This window comes from Bos javanicus, chromosome 1 (assembly GCF_032452875.1).
Source record: "Bos javanicus breed banteng chromosome 1, ARS-OSU_banteng_1.0, whole genome shotgun sequence".
Classification (NCBI taxonomy): domain Eukaryota; kingdom Metazoa; phylum Chordata; class Mammalia; order Artiodactyla; family Bovidae; genus Bos; species Bos javanicus.
Genome location: NC_083868.1, coordinates 70,396,537 through 70,410,933, shown reverse-complemented (window position 1 = coordinate 70,410,933; position 14,397 = coordinate 70,396,537). Strand labels below are relative to the sequence as shown.

General features: G+C 39.7%; 3 protein-coding genes and 1 non-coding gene across 10 annotated transcripts in view; 2 read left to right on the top strand and 2 right to left on the bottom strand.

The window, feature by feature from the left end:
• Positions 1-7,940, bottom strand: part of IQCG (IQ motif containing G) — a 55,779-nt gene extending 47,839 nt beyond the window's left edge. The window contains exon 1 of one of the 2 annotated variants that reach the window (XM_061411248.1): positions 7,856-7,940. The gene's annotated coding sequence lies outside the window, so the exon portion shown is untranslated. The remainder of the gene's footprint in view (positions 1-7,855) is intronic. The other variant, XM_061411278.1, reaches the window with a different exon arrangement.
• On the top strand, positions 132-3,611 carry RPL35A (ribosomal protein L35a). 4 transcript variants are annotated; one of them, XM_061411326.1, is made up of 4 exons: positions 132-226; positions 820-864; positions 1,085-1,237; positions 2,175-3,611. In XM_061411326.1, the coding sequence occupies exons 2-4, from the start codon at positions 854-856 to the stop codon at positions 2,362-2,364; spliced, it is 354 nt and encodes a 117-aa protein (XP_061267310.1). In that variant the 5' UTR covers positions 132-226; positions 820-853; the 3' UTR covers positions 2,365-3,611. The 4 variants fall into 4 exon arrangements, with proteins under 4 accessions (XP_061267310.1, XP_061267300.1, XP_061267291.1 ...); XM_061411316.1 differs by having other exon boundaries at positions 144-181; XM_061411307.1 differs by having other exon boundaries at positions 148-217.
• Positions 5,425-5,533, bottom strand: LOC133255187 (U6 spliceosomal RNA). Its single transcript, XR_009738898.1, has one exon. It is a non-coding gene; the product is annotated as a U6 spliceosomal RNA (small nuclear RNA).
• Positions 7,941-7,947: 7 nt separating the features above from the next.
• Positions 7,948-14,397, top strand: part of LMLN (leishmanolysin like peptidase) — a 50,820-nt gene continuing 44,370 nt past the window's right edge. For all 3 annotated transcript variants that reach the window (XM_061411225.1, XM_061411209.1, XM_061411218.1), the window contains exon 1: positions 7,948-8,262. In XM_061411225.1, coding sequence (XP_061267209.1) covers positions 8,044-8,262 — 219 coding nt within the window. In that variant the 5' untranslated portion in view covers positions 7,948-8,043. The remainder of the gene's footprint in view (positions 8,263-14,397) is intronic.

Genomic DNA, 14,397 nt, shown 5'->3' with positions numbered 1-14,397 from the left:
GAAAGAATTGTACAGATGATTTTGAACGTGGTTTATTTCAGTCAGAAGGCGATTTCTGAGGCTTAGTTTTTTGGCGGTCGCGGAAGTTACCTAAACGGGAGCGGGGCGGGGATGTGTTTACCCACAAGGCCACGCGGCGGGTCCTCGCTGGTCTCTTTCAGCCATCTTGGACCCTGTGAAGGTGTGTGGAGTTCCTGCAGCTGAGCTTTGGGGGCAAATAAGTGGGGTAGGCTCGGCTATATCTCTTGGACGAGGCGCTGGTGTGACTCCGAGGCTCTATCAGCTAACGATTTCTGTGATTTCCAGCAACAGGGAGCACAGGATGGAGGAGATATGGGACTGATGGTGCTGGTCCCCTGGCCTCCGAGAATGGGTGCTCCGGTAACCCCAGTTGCTTCTGGGCCCTAGCGGAGTAAAATATAAAATAGATGCATTTTGTCTGGCAGCAGCGGCACCCTTAGGCAGGGTTCTTTGTCCACTTACTGCCACCTCAAACCTGTTTTCTGCATGTTTACTATGTCTTCCCTTAGCTTTTCTTTCCCGTTCAGTGTGTAAAAGGGTTCTCTGCGTTCTTCTCTGGCTTCTTGACCTTCGTTTTTTCGTAGTGATCGTAGGATAAATTTTCGTAAGACTTTATTTTGGTGTTTCTAGGAGTTATATCTTGTAGTGTAGAATCTTGCCACTTTAGTTTTTATCTTCATTTTGGCGTTTGCTTGCTCATCCAGCATTCTTTGAGTTTGGGGTGCTGTTCCACAGGAAGCTAGTAGGTGGGAAACGGGCATTGCAGGGTTTTAAACTGATTATTATTTTTGTTTTAAGGCCTGCTGGGAACGGGACTTCTAAAACGACAAATATGTCTGGAAGGTATGTGTTTTAAATATCATTGCTTTCTACTTAACAGTGTACTTGTTGTTTATTAGGCGTGATCATAAATGTAAGTTTAAGTCTGGTGGGGGAAAAAAAATAGATGTTTGGTATAGGTAAATTTAGGTGGGGATCATCACAAGTCAAACCATACCTGTTGCTTGTTGAAGTTAAATGAGATCTTTTAACAGCTTAGAATTAACAATGTATTTTGTCTTAGGCTGTGGTCCAAGGCCATTTTTGCTGGCTATAAACGGGGTCTACGGAACCAAAGGGAACACACTGCTCTCCTGAAAATTGAAGGTGTATATGCTCGAGATGAAACTGAATTCTATTTAGGCAAGAGATGTGCTTATGTGTACAAAGCAAAGAAGTAAGTGTATAGTATTATACTCTGGACTTTTTACTTGATTTGTCTCATTTTAAGTTGGTAAAGTAATTGATACGGTTGTGGTTTTTACTTTGGGATTTTAAGCAACTTTAGGGTAGTGTTGGATGTAGATGTCTACTGCACTTAGAAAAATTACAGCTGTTAATTGTTTGAAAGGAGGAGTCAGCTTCTTATGATTTTAAGGTTTTGTAGAGCATTTTTCATGTACCTTAATTCATTTTGTTGATCTCTTGTTGTATTTTTTATGGATGCTTAAAGATAGTCTCTCTCTAGAGTACTGGTTCTTAAACCCATTCCAACTCAGTTAAAACTTTTGGGATAGAGGCTGAGGGAGAGGTGGAAGAAATGGGTGGACTGTTGTTTTTTAACTGTTTTAAAAAAGATCTTTGGGGAATGCTTTCATCTCCTTCAGCCCCTTTTCCTGCTGCAACCAGAGAGATCCTGTGAGATTTTTAATTATAAGTCAGATCATTTATACTTCTGCTGAAACTCCAGCTGGTCCCCTCATATGGTTAAAAGCTGAAGTCATTAAGGAGCTTCTAAGACTTTATGCATTTAGGGCTCCCTGTGTTTTCTCTTAACCCAGCTAAGATTCATCTTGGTTATATATTTTTATTTTAACACAAGCTGTTCCCTTACCTTCCAGTCTTTTTTCCAGCATTAGCTTTTTAGTAATGCCTTCCCTGGCTGTTTACAATTACAAACAAGTTTCTCTCCTTATACTCAGATTTTTTGTCCCCTATTTCATCTACCCCCTGCCTTCTCCACTATTACAGCTATTAGCATTTATTTCTCAAGTGAATTAAGTGGTTAACTGGGGTTGAGGGCCACTGATCTAGAAGTCACCTTGATTTTGCACCACACTATATTGGGTCTGTGGGTTCTCACGCCTTTTTTATTTTAATCGTCTTAAAATCAGCAACACAGTAACTCCTGGTGGAAAACCTAACAAAACCAGAGTAATCTGGGGAAAGATAACTCGAGCTCATGGAAACAGTGGCATGGTTCGTGCCAAATTCCGAAGCAACCTTCCTGCTAAGGCCATTGGACACAGAATTCGTGTGGTAAGTACATTGTTAACAGCATGGAACCTTGTGGAATCAAACTAAGCTCAAGGGGTTCGGCTTGGACCACTAAGGACTATTGTGATAATAAAATGTCACCAATAGTTCAGGCTGTAAAATTAGCGGCTACTGTGAAAATATATTATGGAACATTTTCTTGGCATTATGTGAAAAGCGAAGGCAAAGGGTTCAAATGGATTGAATTTGGTAATTGCTTAGGTAATTGCTAAAGCTGCCTGGAAGTGGTGGGGAATAGCATTTGACCTTTGAACAACACAGGGGTTAGGGGCTAGTAGGAAATCTACCTATAACTTTGCAGTTGCCATCTGCATCTGTGGATTCAGTCAACTGCAGATTGTGTAGTATGTATTTACTGAAAAAAATCTGTGTATAAGTGGACACGTGCAGTTCAAACTGGGATATTCAAGGGTCAGCTATTTAAACAGTTTTCTGGCATATGTATTAGGCTCTGAAGTAATTGCTAGAAAATGAAAATTCAGTATACCTTTTCCTGGCATAATTATTTTTTTTTGGACGTAATTCTTAATATCTCCTATCTCTTCATCATGACAGTCTTGAAATGGGTATTAAGGTTAACAGATGCTCACATCCCAAGGCTTCAGGCAAAGCCTTCAACTCCAGATTCTGTGGTTTTTCTAACAGGATGGCTCCTGTTTTCTTTAGTTAGGATGCATTTTTAATAGATATGGCTACATCTTTGGGGACACAGGGCACTACTGAACCCTGCTGAGCAGTTGAAATTTTTCATCAGAGCAGGTTTTTACTGTTAATGCATGTGAGTGAAGTCGCTTCGGTCCGAACGTGACCTCATGGACTGAAGCCCTCCAGAGTCCTCTGTCCATGGGATTTCTCAGACAAGGATACTGGAGTGGGTTGCTGTGCCCTTCTCCAGGGTATCTTTCTGACTTGTCTCCTGCACTGGCAGACGGATTCTTTACCACACCACCACCTGGGAAGCCCCCATATTGTTAGAGGAGGAAAAATTAAATGGACTCTGTGTTCCCAGTACTGATGCTTAGTCAGTGAATATTCAGAAACTGAAGGCTATAAACATTAGTTCCCTTCCCATGAGGATATGAGTCATTGGGTGCCTCTCAGATAGGTAATGGGATGAGAGGTGTATTTATGTTGTGGTATTCAGTAACTCTTGTATATAACATGTACCTTGTGTTCTTTTCCCCTCCAGATGCTGTACCCTTCGAGAATTTAAACTTCTTGAAAATAAAAGTGTGGATTTGTCCTGTTGTGCTTTTGTTAAATGGCTTACAAAATTCTTTGTCCTGAATACAGTTGCTAAGTCCTAAAATGGTGGTGGTTATCAGGCATATACAGAATACACAGGAGCCTAGAGAATATAGGACTATAGGAGGGTTTTGATGAGGATGGATGTATCTTGTATCTTAATACAAGACCTTAAATGGTAGGGGGAAGATTACAAGTGATTTTTAGTTGGAAACAGTGGAAGGGAGTATCTTGGAAGGTTTCTAGTGATGGCGCACTGGAACCTAGCCTATGGAAACATTTTTTAATTTGGCAGCACTGTGTGGCTTATGGGTTTTTTCTGTTCCCCAACCAGTGATCAAACCTAGGCCCTTGGCATTAAGAACCTTGTTTTGATCTAAAGTACCTTGTAATAGCATGCACTTGTTTGATATAGATTGGTTGGGAAACCTGGGGACTAAAAATGGTAGATGGGAGAAATTTGCGGAATATATTCATGGTATTTGGTGTCTTATTTGAACAAACATGGGTGAGAAATATTTGGGATTTGTGACTGGACAAAGCATTCCAGTATTTACATAACACTTGGTTGGGAATAACATGTAACTTGAAAGTGTCTCCAAAATGCCGTAAGTCTTAGAAAAAAAATCTTAGTAGAGGGTGGTCAGGATTGCCTGGACAGTGTTGCTTTCTTTCTTTGGCTCCATGTTTTAATATAGTAAAGTGCAGGACTGAAATATTTTGGCACGATATAATGGGAATTTGACAAACTGAGCCCCTTTTGACTTAAAATTGTATGTGGGCTTAGTTCAGTTCAGTCGCTCAGTCGTGTCCGACTCTTTGTGACCCCATGAATCACAGCACGCCAGGCCTCCCTGTCCATCACCAACTCCCGGAGTTCACTCAGACTCACGTCCATCAAGTCGGTGATGCCATCCAGCCATCTCATCCTCTGTCGTCCCCTTCTCCTCCTGCCCCCAATTCCTCCCAGCATAACAGTCTTTTCCAATGAGTCAACTCTTCACATGAGGTGGCCAAAGTACTGGAGTTTCAGCTTTAGCATCAGTCCTTCCAAAGAAATTCCAGGGCTGATCTCCTTCAGAATGGACTGGTTGGATCTCCTTGCAGTCAAGGGACTCAAAAGTCCTCCCAACACCACAGTTCAAAAGCATCAATTCTTTGGCGCTCAGCCTTCCTCACAGTCCAACTCTCACATCCATACATGACCACAGGAAAAATCATAGACTTGACTAGACGGACCTTTGTTGGCAAAGTGGTGTCTCTGCTTTTGAATATGCTATCTAGGTGGGCTTATCTAAGAGCTCTTAAAAATGAGTAGAACATAGCAGTTCTACATTTCACTTAGTTTAATGGTGGCCCTGAAGCCAAGAGTCAGGGAAATTGGGTATGTATGTGTACTGCCAGTCTTGGTTGTCTAGCAGCTGTCCAGCAGCAACTGTTGGGAGGCATGGCCATAAGGGAAACAATGTGGGTTGTAAGAAGCAGCAGTTTTGGAATCATTGAGCAACCATGCTGTCCTCACCCTTTAAAGGCCACCACATTTCAAATTTCTTAAGTAGGATCTTATGGAAATTGAACTTGGAAAGTTGGGTTAAGCCAAGAAGAGCAGATGAAATATCACTTGCCAAATTTGATGTGTAAGCAGAAGGCATTTGAGGAACCAATTAACTGGGTTATGTAATGTGACTAAAACCTATTTGGAGTAATTGGAAAGTCTAGAAAACTACCAGATGCCAGGATATTAGTATTTAATTTTGTTTTTGACTGTGTCACCCATAGCATATGAGATCTTAGTTCTCCAACAAGGGGTCGAACCCACGCCCCCCCTGCAGTGGAGTCTTTCTTAATATGGGATGCTTCACCTATTTGTGTGTCATTCTTGTGTGGGGACCATGCTAATCTTGGTAGTATCCCAATTTTAGTTTGTATGCTTCCAAAGTGAGTGTGAAGCAGAGTCTTAACCACCGGACCACCAAGGATGTCCCAACAATATTCTCGTATTAGAGTGTCATTGAAGAGCTTGAGTGACAGGTGACAAAATTCATATTTTAGAAAGATCCCTGTGCAACCCAGCATAAATGAAGGGAAAACCAAGCAGGCTTGGCAGTCTTAACTAAGATATTTGCACACTGAAATAGACTAAACATTAACCAAATTTTAAAACCAATTGTGGAAAGGAGTCTTCACAAGTAATGTTCTCAGCTTTGGTTGCTGAACAGGTAACTTTACACAAATTTGGGGGACCAGGAGATGGTTGGGAGGGGAGAGTTCATGAGTTCTAGAAAGCTGGAGAATGCCCACCTGTCAACATGTCTAGGAAAGCAGGTAGTTACTGGGGTCTGGATTAGGCGTACAGAAGAGAGGAAATCATCTCTGTTGTAGGAGTTCAGTGGATAGATCCAGGGATGATGGTAGAGTAATGAGGTGGTAGGCAATTGAAAAAGCAAGCTGAGTGTCTAGGATAACCAGAGTAAATGCAGTTGGAAGTAAGCCTTGCGCACAAATTCATGCACACTCAAACTGATGGAATGGTAGCACTTGTGAGAGCCTGTATTGGGCTTCATCTGCTCCCATAGAGAGGTTTGGTTTAGTGCAGACTCCTCAAGACAAAGTTACATTGGAGGAATTGCTTGTTTCACAGAAATGAACTAAAATGGCTAGCACCTTGTCCTTTAAACTGTTAAAACTGCCACTCCACAAGGGTGACACTGCTGTTATCTCTAGGAACTTGATAACTGGTACCATTCTTTCTTTATTCACAATCCGGAATTTGTGGTTTTGTGTAGAGCACATACTAAAAGTGATAAATTTGGTTTAAAATCCCAACTACCTTTTGTTGTGGGATGATAGCCACATCTAATGCCTCTATTCTTGTGTAGGATTCCCCACCCATTTTTTTTTTTTTTTAGTACATAATCTTATAAAATGTATAAATTCTTGGGAATTTTTTTTAACCTACTACAGTTCCTAGTATAGTAATTTATAATATTCAATTCTTGAAGTGACTGTTAAAAGCTCAGTGCTTCCAGTTCCCAGTTTTTTGGTTTCTTTTGTGGGCCACAAGGAGACTAGTTTTTTATAGTTTCTCACAGCTTAGCTTTTAAGCTTTTAATAGCAAGGATCTACCAGGTTTCCTCCAGGGTTAAAAGTGTTAATTGCTCAGTTATGTCCAACTGTTTGCAACCCCATGGACTGTTACTCTCTGTCCATGCAGTTCTCCAGGCAAGCATACTGGAGTAGGTAAGCCATTCTCCAAGGGATCTTCCCTACTCAGGGATCAAACCCGGGTCTCCCGCATTGCATGCAAATTGTTTGCCATCTAAGCTACCGGGGTTAACACATTTGCAACTCTTAACATTCATTGATTGTACAGAAAATGACTTTAGTTAAGAAGTGCGTTTGGGACCTCTGGCGGTCCAGTGATTAAATCCAATGCAGGGGGCAGGGTTTGATCCCTGGTCAGGAAACTTAAGATCCCACTTACTGTGAAAGTGAAAGTCGCTCAGTCGTGTCCGACTCTTTGCGACCCTATGGACTATACAGTCCATGGAATTCTCCAGGCCAGAATACTGGAGTGGGTAGCCTTTCCTTTCTCCAGGGGATCCTCCCAACCCACAGATCGAACTTAGGTCTCCCGCATTGCAGGCGGATTCTTTACCAGCTGAGCCACAAGGGGGAGGACAAAAAAATTTTAAGTGGATTTAACACGATATTATAAATCAACTACTTTCAACTTAAAAAAAGGTAGGTCCTAAAATCGGTGACTCAGGATAAGTAAAATTGAAAAGTACATTCCACTTACCTTTTAAACAGAGAGCTAAATTTTAAGACTTTGCATCTATTTATGTCTAAGCTCCTGGCACCTGCTGCTGCTGCTGCTAAGTCGCTTCAGTTGTGTCCGATTCTGTGCGACCCCACAGACCGCAGCCCACCAGGCTCTGCCATCCCTGGGATTCTCCAGGCAAGAACACTGGAGTGGGTTGCCATTTCCTTCTCCAATGCGTGAAAGTGAAAAGTGAAAGTGAAGTCGCTCAGTCGTGTCCGACTCGTAGCGACCCAATGGACTGCAGCCTACCAGGCTCCTCTGCCCATGGGATTTTCCAGGCAAGTTGCCATTGGAGTGGGTTGCCATTGCCTTCTCCGCCTGGCACCTAGTGGGTCCATATTTTTTCACTGGATAACTGAATTAAAAAGTAAAACTCCTTCAGTAAGGACACGCACTTATCACCATCTCATTACCATCAATACCGACTAATCTCACAGCGCAACTCACGTGGGCTGCTAGACCGGCTTCACGCGAATGAGACGCGATGATCGTGATGCGACTCTCATCTTCCGCGTTGAACTTCTTACCGGTGACGCAAGCCAATCAAAAAGCAACTTTCAGCCGCCAAGTCCCTCCACCTGCCTGGAGAGGCGAGGGGCGGGGCTGGCGCTGGGCGCGGAGGCGTCACGTACTCCATGGTAACGACGCTCGGCCTGAAGATGGCGGCCGAGTCGGGTAGAAGAGCGGGCTCCTCGGATTCAGGCCTGGGCCCGAGCCGGTGGCACTGGAGCGGTCCTTTATGGGTCCGAGGCGTTTTACTTCTTTTGGGTGGGCTCCGGGCAAGCACCACATCTATTCCTGTCTCCTTGCGCAGTTCTCCTCCGTGTCGGCACCACGTCCCGTCTGACTCTGAGGTAGGGCGACGGAGGGGCCCTGTGAGGGTAAAGTAATATGGGAGGCAACGGTAGAGAGGATAGGGTTGGAACAGGGTGTACTAGGGGAGAAAGCGAGATTGGGCCAGAGACTGGACTCTCAGAGGGTTGGGACCAGCCATCAGCTCTCTTCTTGCACCCAGCAAAGTGGCTCAATTCGGCACTCGAAAAGAACATCATCACTTTACCGTGCGGAGAGTTGTGCTTAGCAAGTTGTCCTAGAGCAGTGGTTTTCCAACTTGGGTGTACATCAGAATTACCTACTGTGCTGTGCTTAATCGCTCAGTCGTGTCCTAAGGACTTGTTAAAATTCAACTGGCCGCTCCATTCATTCCCTCCCGCTGCCCACTTCTGACTTATTAGATCTCGGATGGAGCCTCAGAATTTGCAGTTGAAGTTCCCAGATCGTTGATGATGCTTCTTGTCCAAGGACCTTACTTTGGAAACCACTGACCTAAAGGTTTGAAAAAGAATTGATTGGAGAGCTAGACAAAATCGTTGCAGAGATATTGGGGGTTCTCTGGAGACAAAATTCAGATTTATTTTTAAGTTACTTCATCACATTGCTTGCTTTAACCCTGTTCTCCTGCCCTGAAATACCTTTCTCCCTCCCATTGTATTTTTCTTCCTGTCTAAATTCTTTCATTCTTAGTTCCTTAATCGCAAGGCAGCCTGCTGAAACCACCCCAGCAGAATGTTCTTTTCATTTTACAATATGTCTTATCTGTACTCTTTTCTGGCACTTAACCGAGTCCCGCTATGTGGTGACAGCTTATTTTTCAGACATATCTTGCTTTTGTAGTTGAATTGTAATTTTCCTTGGTATATGAGGATTGTGTCTTGTACTTTGATTTCTGTACATTATTTAGAGGAGGGCCACAGTAATCAGTATTCTTTGAGGAAAGGAGACACAGTACCTGGGGGCAGGGCTGCATGTTGTGATTGATTTTATATTAATATTTTGTCTTATTACTTTATCAAAAAAGATTAATTTGGAAATTTTCAGTTCAGCCCAGAAATCTAAATCTAAGAAAATTCATTTTTGTGATAATTTTCAAATTTTTCTGTATGCTGTTAAAATCATATATGCCAGAATTCTAAGTTTGGTGTTTGTGGCTATATTACAGCTTTTATCATGACACTGCATTCTGGCTGAATTGTTTTATTTATTCTTTAGTCTCTTAGCAACTTGTAAGTTTACAATACAGTATTGTAATCTGTAATCACTGTGTTGTACATTAGATCTCCAGGACTGACTTATCTACTAGTTGCAAATTTGTACCCTTAAACATCTCAGTTCTCCCACCTACCTAGTGAATTCTTTTTAAAATACATTCCCACAAAGCCCTGCATTTCTCTCTTTGAATTTAGATCAAGAGAAAGTAGTTCAAAGAACTGCAAAATCTCTGTACTTGAAGGAACCTTAATAGCTGTTTTCTTCTTGTGATTGTTGCCAGTGTACAAATCTCTTACTTATATTTGAACATTTCCACAAATAGGGAAATTGTCTCCAGAGGCAGTCCCTTTGCTTTTTGGAGAGATCATTGTTCTTTTTATAGAACTGAAAACGGACTTCTCAGGCAGTACAGTACTAAGAGTGCTAAGAGTTTCCACTGCAGGGGACACATGTTCAATCCCTAGCAGAGAACTAAGATTCCACATGCTGTGCGGTGTGGCAAAATAAAATAAAGGTACACAGCTTGAAAACTCCTCCTGAAACTTCCCTCTATTCTTATTTATGGCTCTTGGCTGAACAAACTAAATAGTGATGGTGCTTTGGATATTAAAAGCAAGCTATTAAATTCTTGAGAGTTCTCATTCCTAATAAATTTTCCTGTTTCTTCATAGAGTATGTTGTAACAAGTCCTCATAGCCATTCTCTTTGCTTTAATTTGGACACAAAGAATAGGCAAGTGCTAGTCATTGTAACAGTAGAGACTGCATCTCTGATAATTGCAACAGGAAATTACAGTAACTTTATATTGGTAATGATGGGGAACTACAAAGCATTTGACTTATATAACTTGTTCTCAACTGAAAACTTTTAAGTTTTGGTTTAATTTTTTATTGCATAAATTAAAACAAAACCAGAATAGTATAATGAACTCCCATGATCCTTCACCCAGCTTCAACACTTACCACTGCTCTCTTATTCTGTTTCATATACTTCTGTCCATTCTCTATCCACCCATTGTTATTGTTACCTTTACAGGTTTTTTTTGTTTTCCCATAAAATTTATATATACTAAAATGTAGCACATGCAATCATTTACATTCATGTAAAACCAACAACCTATCACAATACAGAATAGAACATTTTCAAGTCTCCAGAAAATTTTCTCCTGTTCTGTGCCAATCAGTCTCTCCCATCTCTTTTCTTTTTTTTATTTTTTTCATATTAGATTTAGATTTTACAGCAAATTAGTTTTGCTTGTTCTAGAATTCAGCTTAAATAAATGGAATTATATAATGTATAATATAGTAGATCACATTGAATTTTCCAATAGTAAATCAACCTTGTATTTTTGGAATAAATTTTAATTGGGTATGATATATTATCCTTTTTAATACACTTCTGAATTCAGTTTCCTCATAGATTAAGGATTTTTATATCTATGTTTATAAGTGATGTTGGTTTATAGTTTGCTTTTCAGTGAAATTTTTATTAGCTTTTGGTATCAGAATTATGCTGACTGTACAAAATGAGTTGGAAAGTTCTATTATATATTTTCTAAAAGAGTTTGTAGAAAATATCTTCCTTAATATCTTCCCTGCCCTTCACTATCTCCTGGAGTCTGCTCAAACTTATGTCCATTGAGTCAGTGATGCCATCCATAACTGAAACTATCAGGGCCTACAGTTTTCTTTATGAAAAGTTGTTTGTTTGTTTTTTAACACTTTCATTGAGCTATAATTTATATACCATAAAATTCACCCACTTAAGTATCCAAATAAGTGATTTTTAATAAATTTACAGAGTTATAGAACTATCACCACAGTCCAGTTTTAGAATTTTTTCATCAACCTGGAAAGAACCCTTGTGCCCATTTACAGAAAACTCATGTTTTCACTTCTGGCCCCAAGAAACCACTTGGTAGGAACAGATAAATTCAGTTTCTCTGATACAGGTCTATTCATAGTATCTATTTGATCTTGTGTCAGTCTTGGTAACATGTGTTTTTTGAGGACTTTATTTCATCTGAATTGTTACACTTACTGACAAAGTTGTTCATAATATATTTATCCTTTTGATGTCTATAGAATCTGAGTGATATCCGCACTTTCATTTCCAATGTGGTAATTTGTGTTTATTTTATTCTAGTCCATTCTTTCTAGGAGCTTATTAATCTTATTAATAATTTTAAATAGCCAACCATAAGCTTTGGTAATTTTCTTTAATCATTGTTTTCTATTTCATTGTTTTCTGTTTTGTTATTTCTCCTTTCTCCTTATCGTGGATTTACTTTGCTCATATTGTTAGGGGGAGACTTACATCATTGTTTTTGAGCTCTTTTTTCTTTCCTACTATAAACATTTAAAGATCTGTATTTCTCTCAGTACAAATTTAGCTACACTTCACAAATTTTGACACATTGTATTTTAATTGTCACTTAGTTCAGATGCTTTTATTTTCCCAAGTAATTTTATCTTTGATCCATGGGTTATTAAAAATGTTTAAAATATAATTTCTAAATATTTGGTCCTTTTCTAGATAGCTTGTGGTTATTAATTTCTAATTTAGAGAATATCTTCTGTAAGATTTCAGTTCTTTGAAATTGTTTTACATATATTTCAGCATATGCTCTGTCCCACTAAGCTTTTCTGTGTAATAGTAAAGAGTATACTATAGGTACTGAGTGTAGTTTTCTGTACACATCAATAAGGTAAGGTAACTGATGGTACACTTCAGATTTCTATATTTTTTATACAAGTTTAAGGGTTGTATTCCATTTACAGTTATTATAAAATATTAGCTATAGATTTCTATGTTCTTAAAATTTTTTGTCTAATTGATAGGATCTTAAAATTTTCTATGATTATAAATGTTTTTCTTTTTCTTCCTTTAGTTCTGTCAGTTTTTGCTTCATGGATTTTGAATCTATTGCTAGGTACATTCACACTGGAGAATCCCATGGAGGGAGGAGCCTGGTAGGCTGCAGTTCATGGGGTCACAAAGAGTCAGACAGTACTAAGCGACTTCACTTTCACTTTCAATCCTTTATTATTATAAAACATTCTTTATTACTGGTAATACTCTCTACCTTTGTCTGCTTTGCTGATATTAGTCTAGCCATTCCAGCTTGCTTATGATTAGAATTTTATATCTCACCTATCTATGAGATGTAAAAGTTTATCTTTTATCTCACTAGAGATAAACTTCAGTATTGAACATCTTTCTTTTAGTGCTTTAACTATTTGTTTCATTGTCTTCTCATCTTTATTTTTTTAATTAAATACTTTATTAAAAAAAATAAAAACAGGTTTAGACTCACTGCAAAATTGTGAAGAAGGTACAGAGATTTCCCAAGTACTGTATTCCTCTTGACATGCATAGACTCCCCTATCACCAACATCCCTAATCAGAGTGGTACTTTTGTTGTAACTGATGAAACTACACTGACACATCATAAGCACCCAGAGTCCGTATTAGAATTTACTATTGGTGTTGTACATTCCATGGGTTTGGACAAATGCATAATGACACATAGCCATCATTACAGTATCATACATGGTAGTTCCACTGCTTTCAAAATCCTGTGTGCTCTGCTTATTCCTCTGCCATCTTTCTATCTCTGGCAAACACCAATCTTTGTACTGTGTCCATAGTTTTCCCTTTTCCAAAATGTCATCTGGTTGGAATCATGTAGTATGTAGCCTTTTCAGATTGACTTCTTTCACTCTGTTGATGTTCCATCTCCCAGTCATATCTGACTCTTTGTGACTGTGTGGACAGCAGCGCACCAGCCTTCCCTGTCCTTCATCATCTCCCAGAGCTTGCTCAAACTCATGTCCATTGAGTCAGTGATATGCATTTAAGTTTGCTTCATGTCTTCTCATGGCTTAATAGCTCATCCTTTTAACTCTGAATACTATTTCATTGTCTGGATATACCACTGTTTATTTATCCATTTACCTATTGAAAAGCATCTTGGCTGCTTCTGAGTTGTAGCAATTATGAATAAAACTGCTATAAAGATCCATGAACAGGCTTTTGTGTGAATTTACATTTTTAACTCATCTGTGTAAATGCCAAGGAGCATGACTGCTGAGTGGTTATGGCAAGAAGTATGTTTAGTTTTGTAAGAAACTGCCAAAACTGTCTTCCAGAATAGCTGTACATGTTACATTCCCACCAGTAATTAATGAGAATTCCTATTGCTCTACATCCTTGGCAGCATTTGGTATAGTATATGTTCCAGATTTTGGCCATTCTAATAGCCATATAGAGATATCTCATTGTTTTAATTTGTGTTTTCCTGATGCTGGGAGGGATTGGGGACAGGAGGAGAAGGGGACGACAGAGGATGAGATGGCTGGATGGCATCACTGACTCGATGGACATGAGTCTGAGTGAACTCCGGGAGTTGGTGATGGACAGGGAGGCCTGGCATGCTGCGATTCATGGGGTCACAAAGAGTCGGACACAACTGAGTGACTGAACTGAACTGAACTGAATGATATGTAATGTGAAACATCTTTTTGTATATTTATTTGCCATCTGCATACCTTCTTTGGTGAGGTGTGTGTTAAGGTTTTTGGCCCGTGTTTTACTTGAGTTGTTCATTTTCTTATTGTTGAGTTTTAAGAGCTCTTTGTATATTTTGGATAATAGTCCTTTATCCAATGTGTCCTTTGCAAATATATTCTCCCAGTGTGTGGCTTGTCTTCTTTTCTTAATGTTAACTTTCATTGAGCAAAGTATTTATTATTAATAAAGTTGAAATTATCAATTATTTCATTCATGGATTATGTCTTTAGTTTTGTATCTAAAAAGTCATCACTAGGCACTTCCCTGATGGTCTAGTGGGGGCCAGTGCAGAGGGCCTCAGGTTGGTCCCTGGTCAGAGAACTAGATCCCAAGTGCCACAACTAAAAGTTTGCATGCTGCAATTAAAA

Excerpts from the sequence above, each read along its gene's own strand:
- RPL35A (XM_061411326.1), top strand. Across the intron at positions 1,238-2,174 it reads TATGTGTACAAAGCAAAGAA|CAACACAGTAACTCCTGGTG; the intron begins GTAAGTGTATAG and ends TCTTAAAATCAG.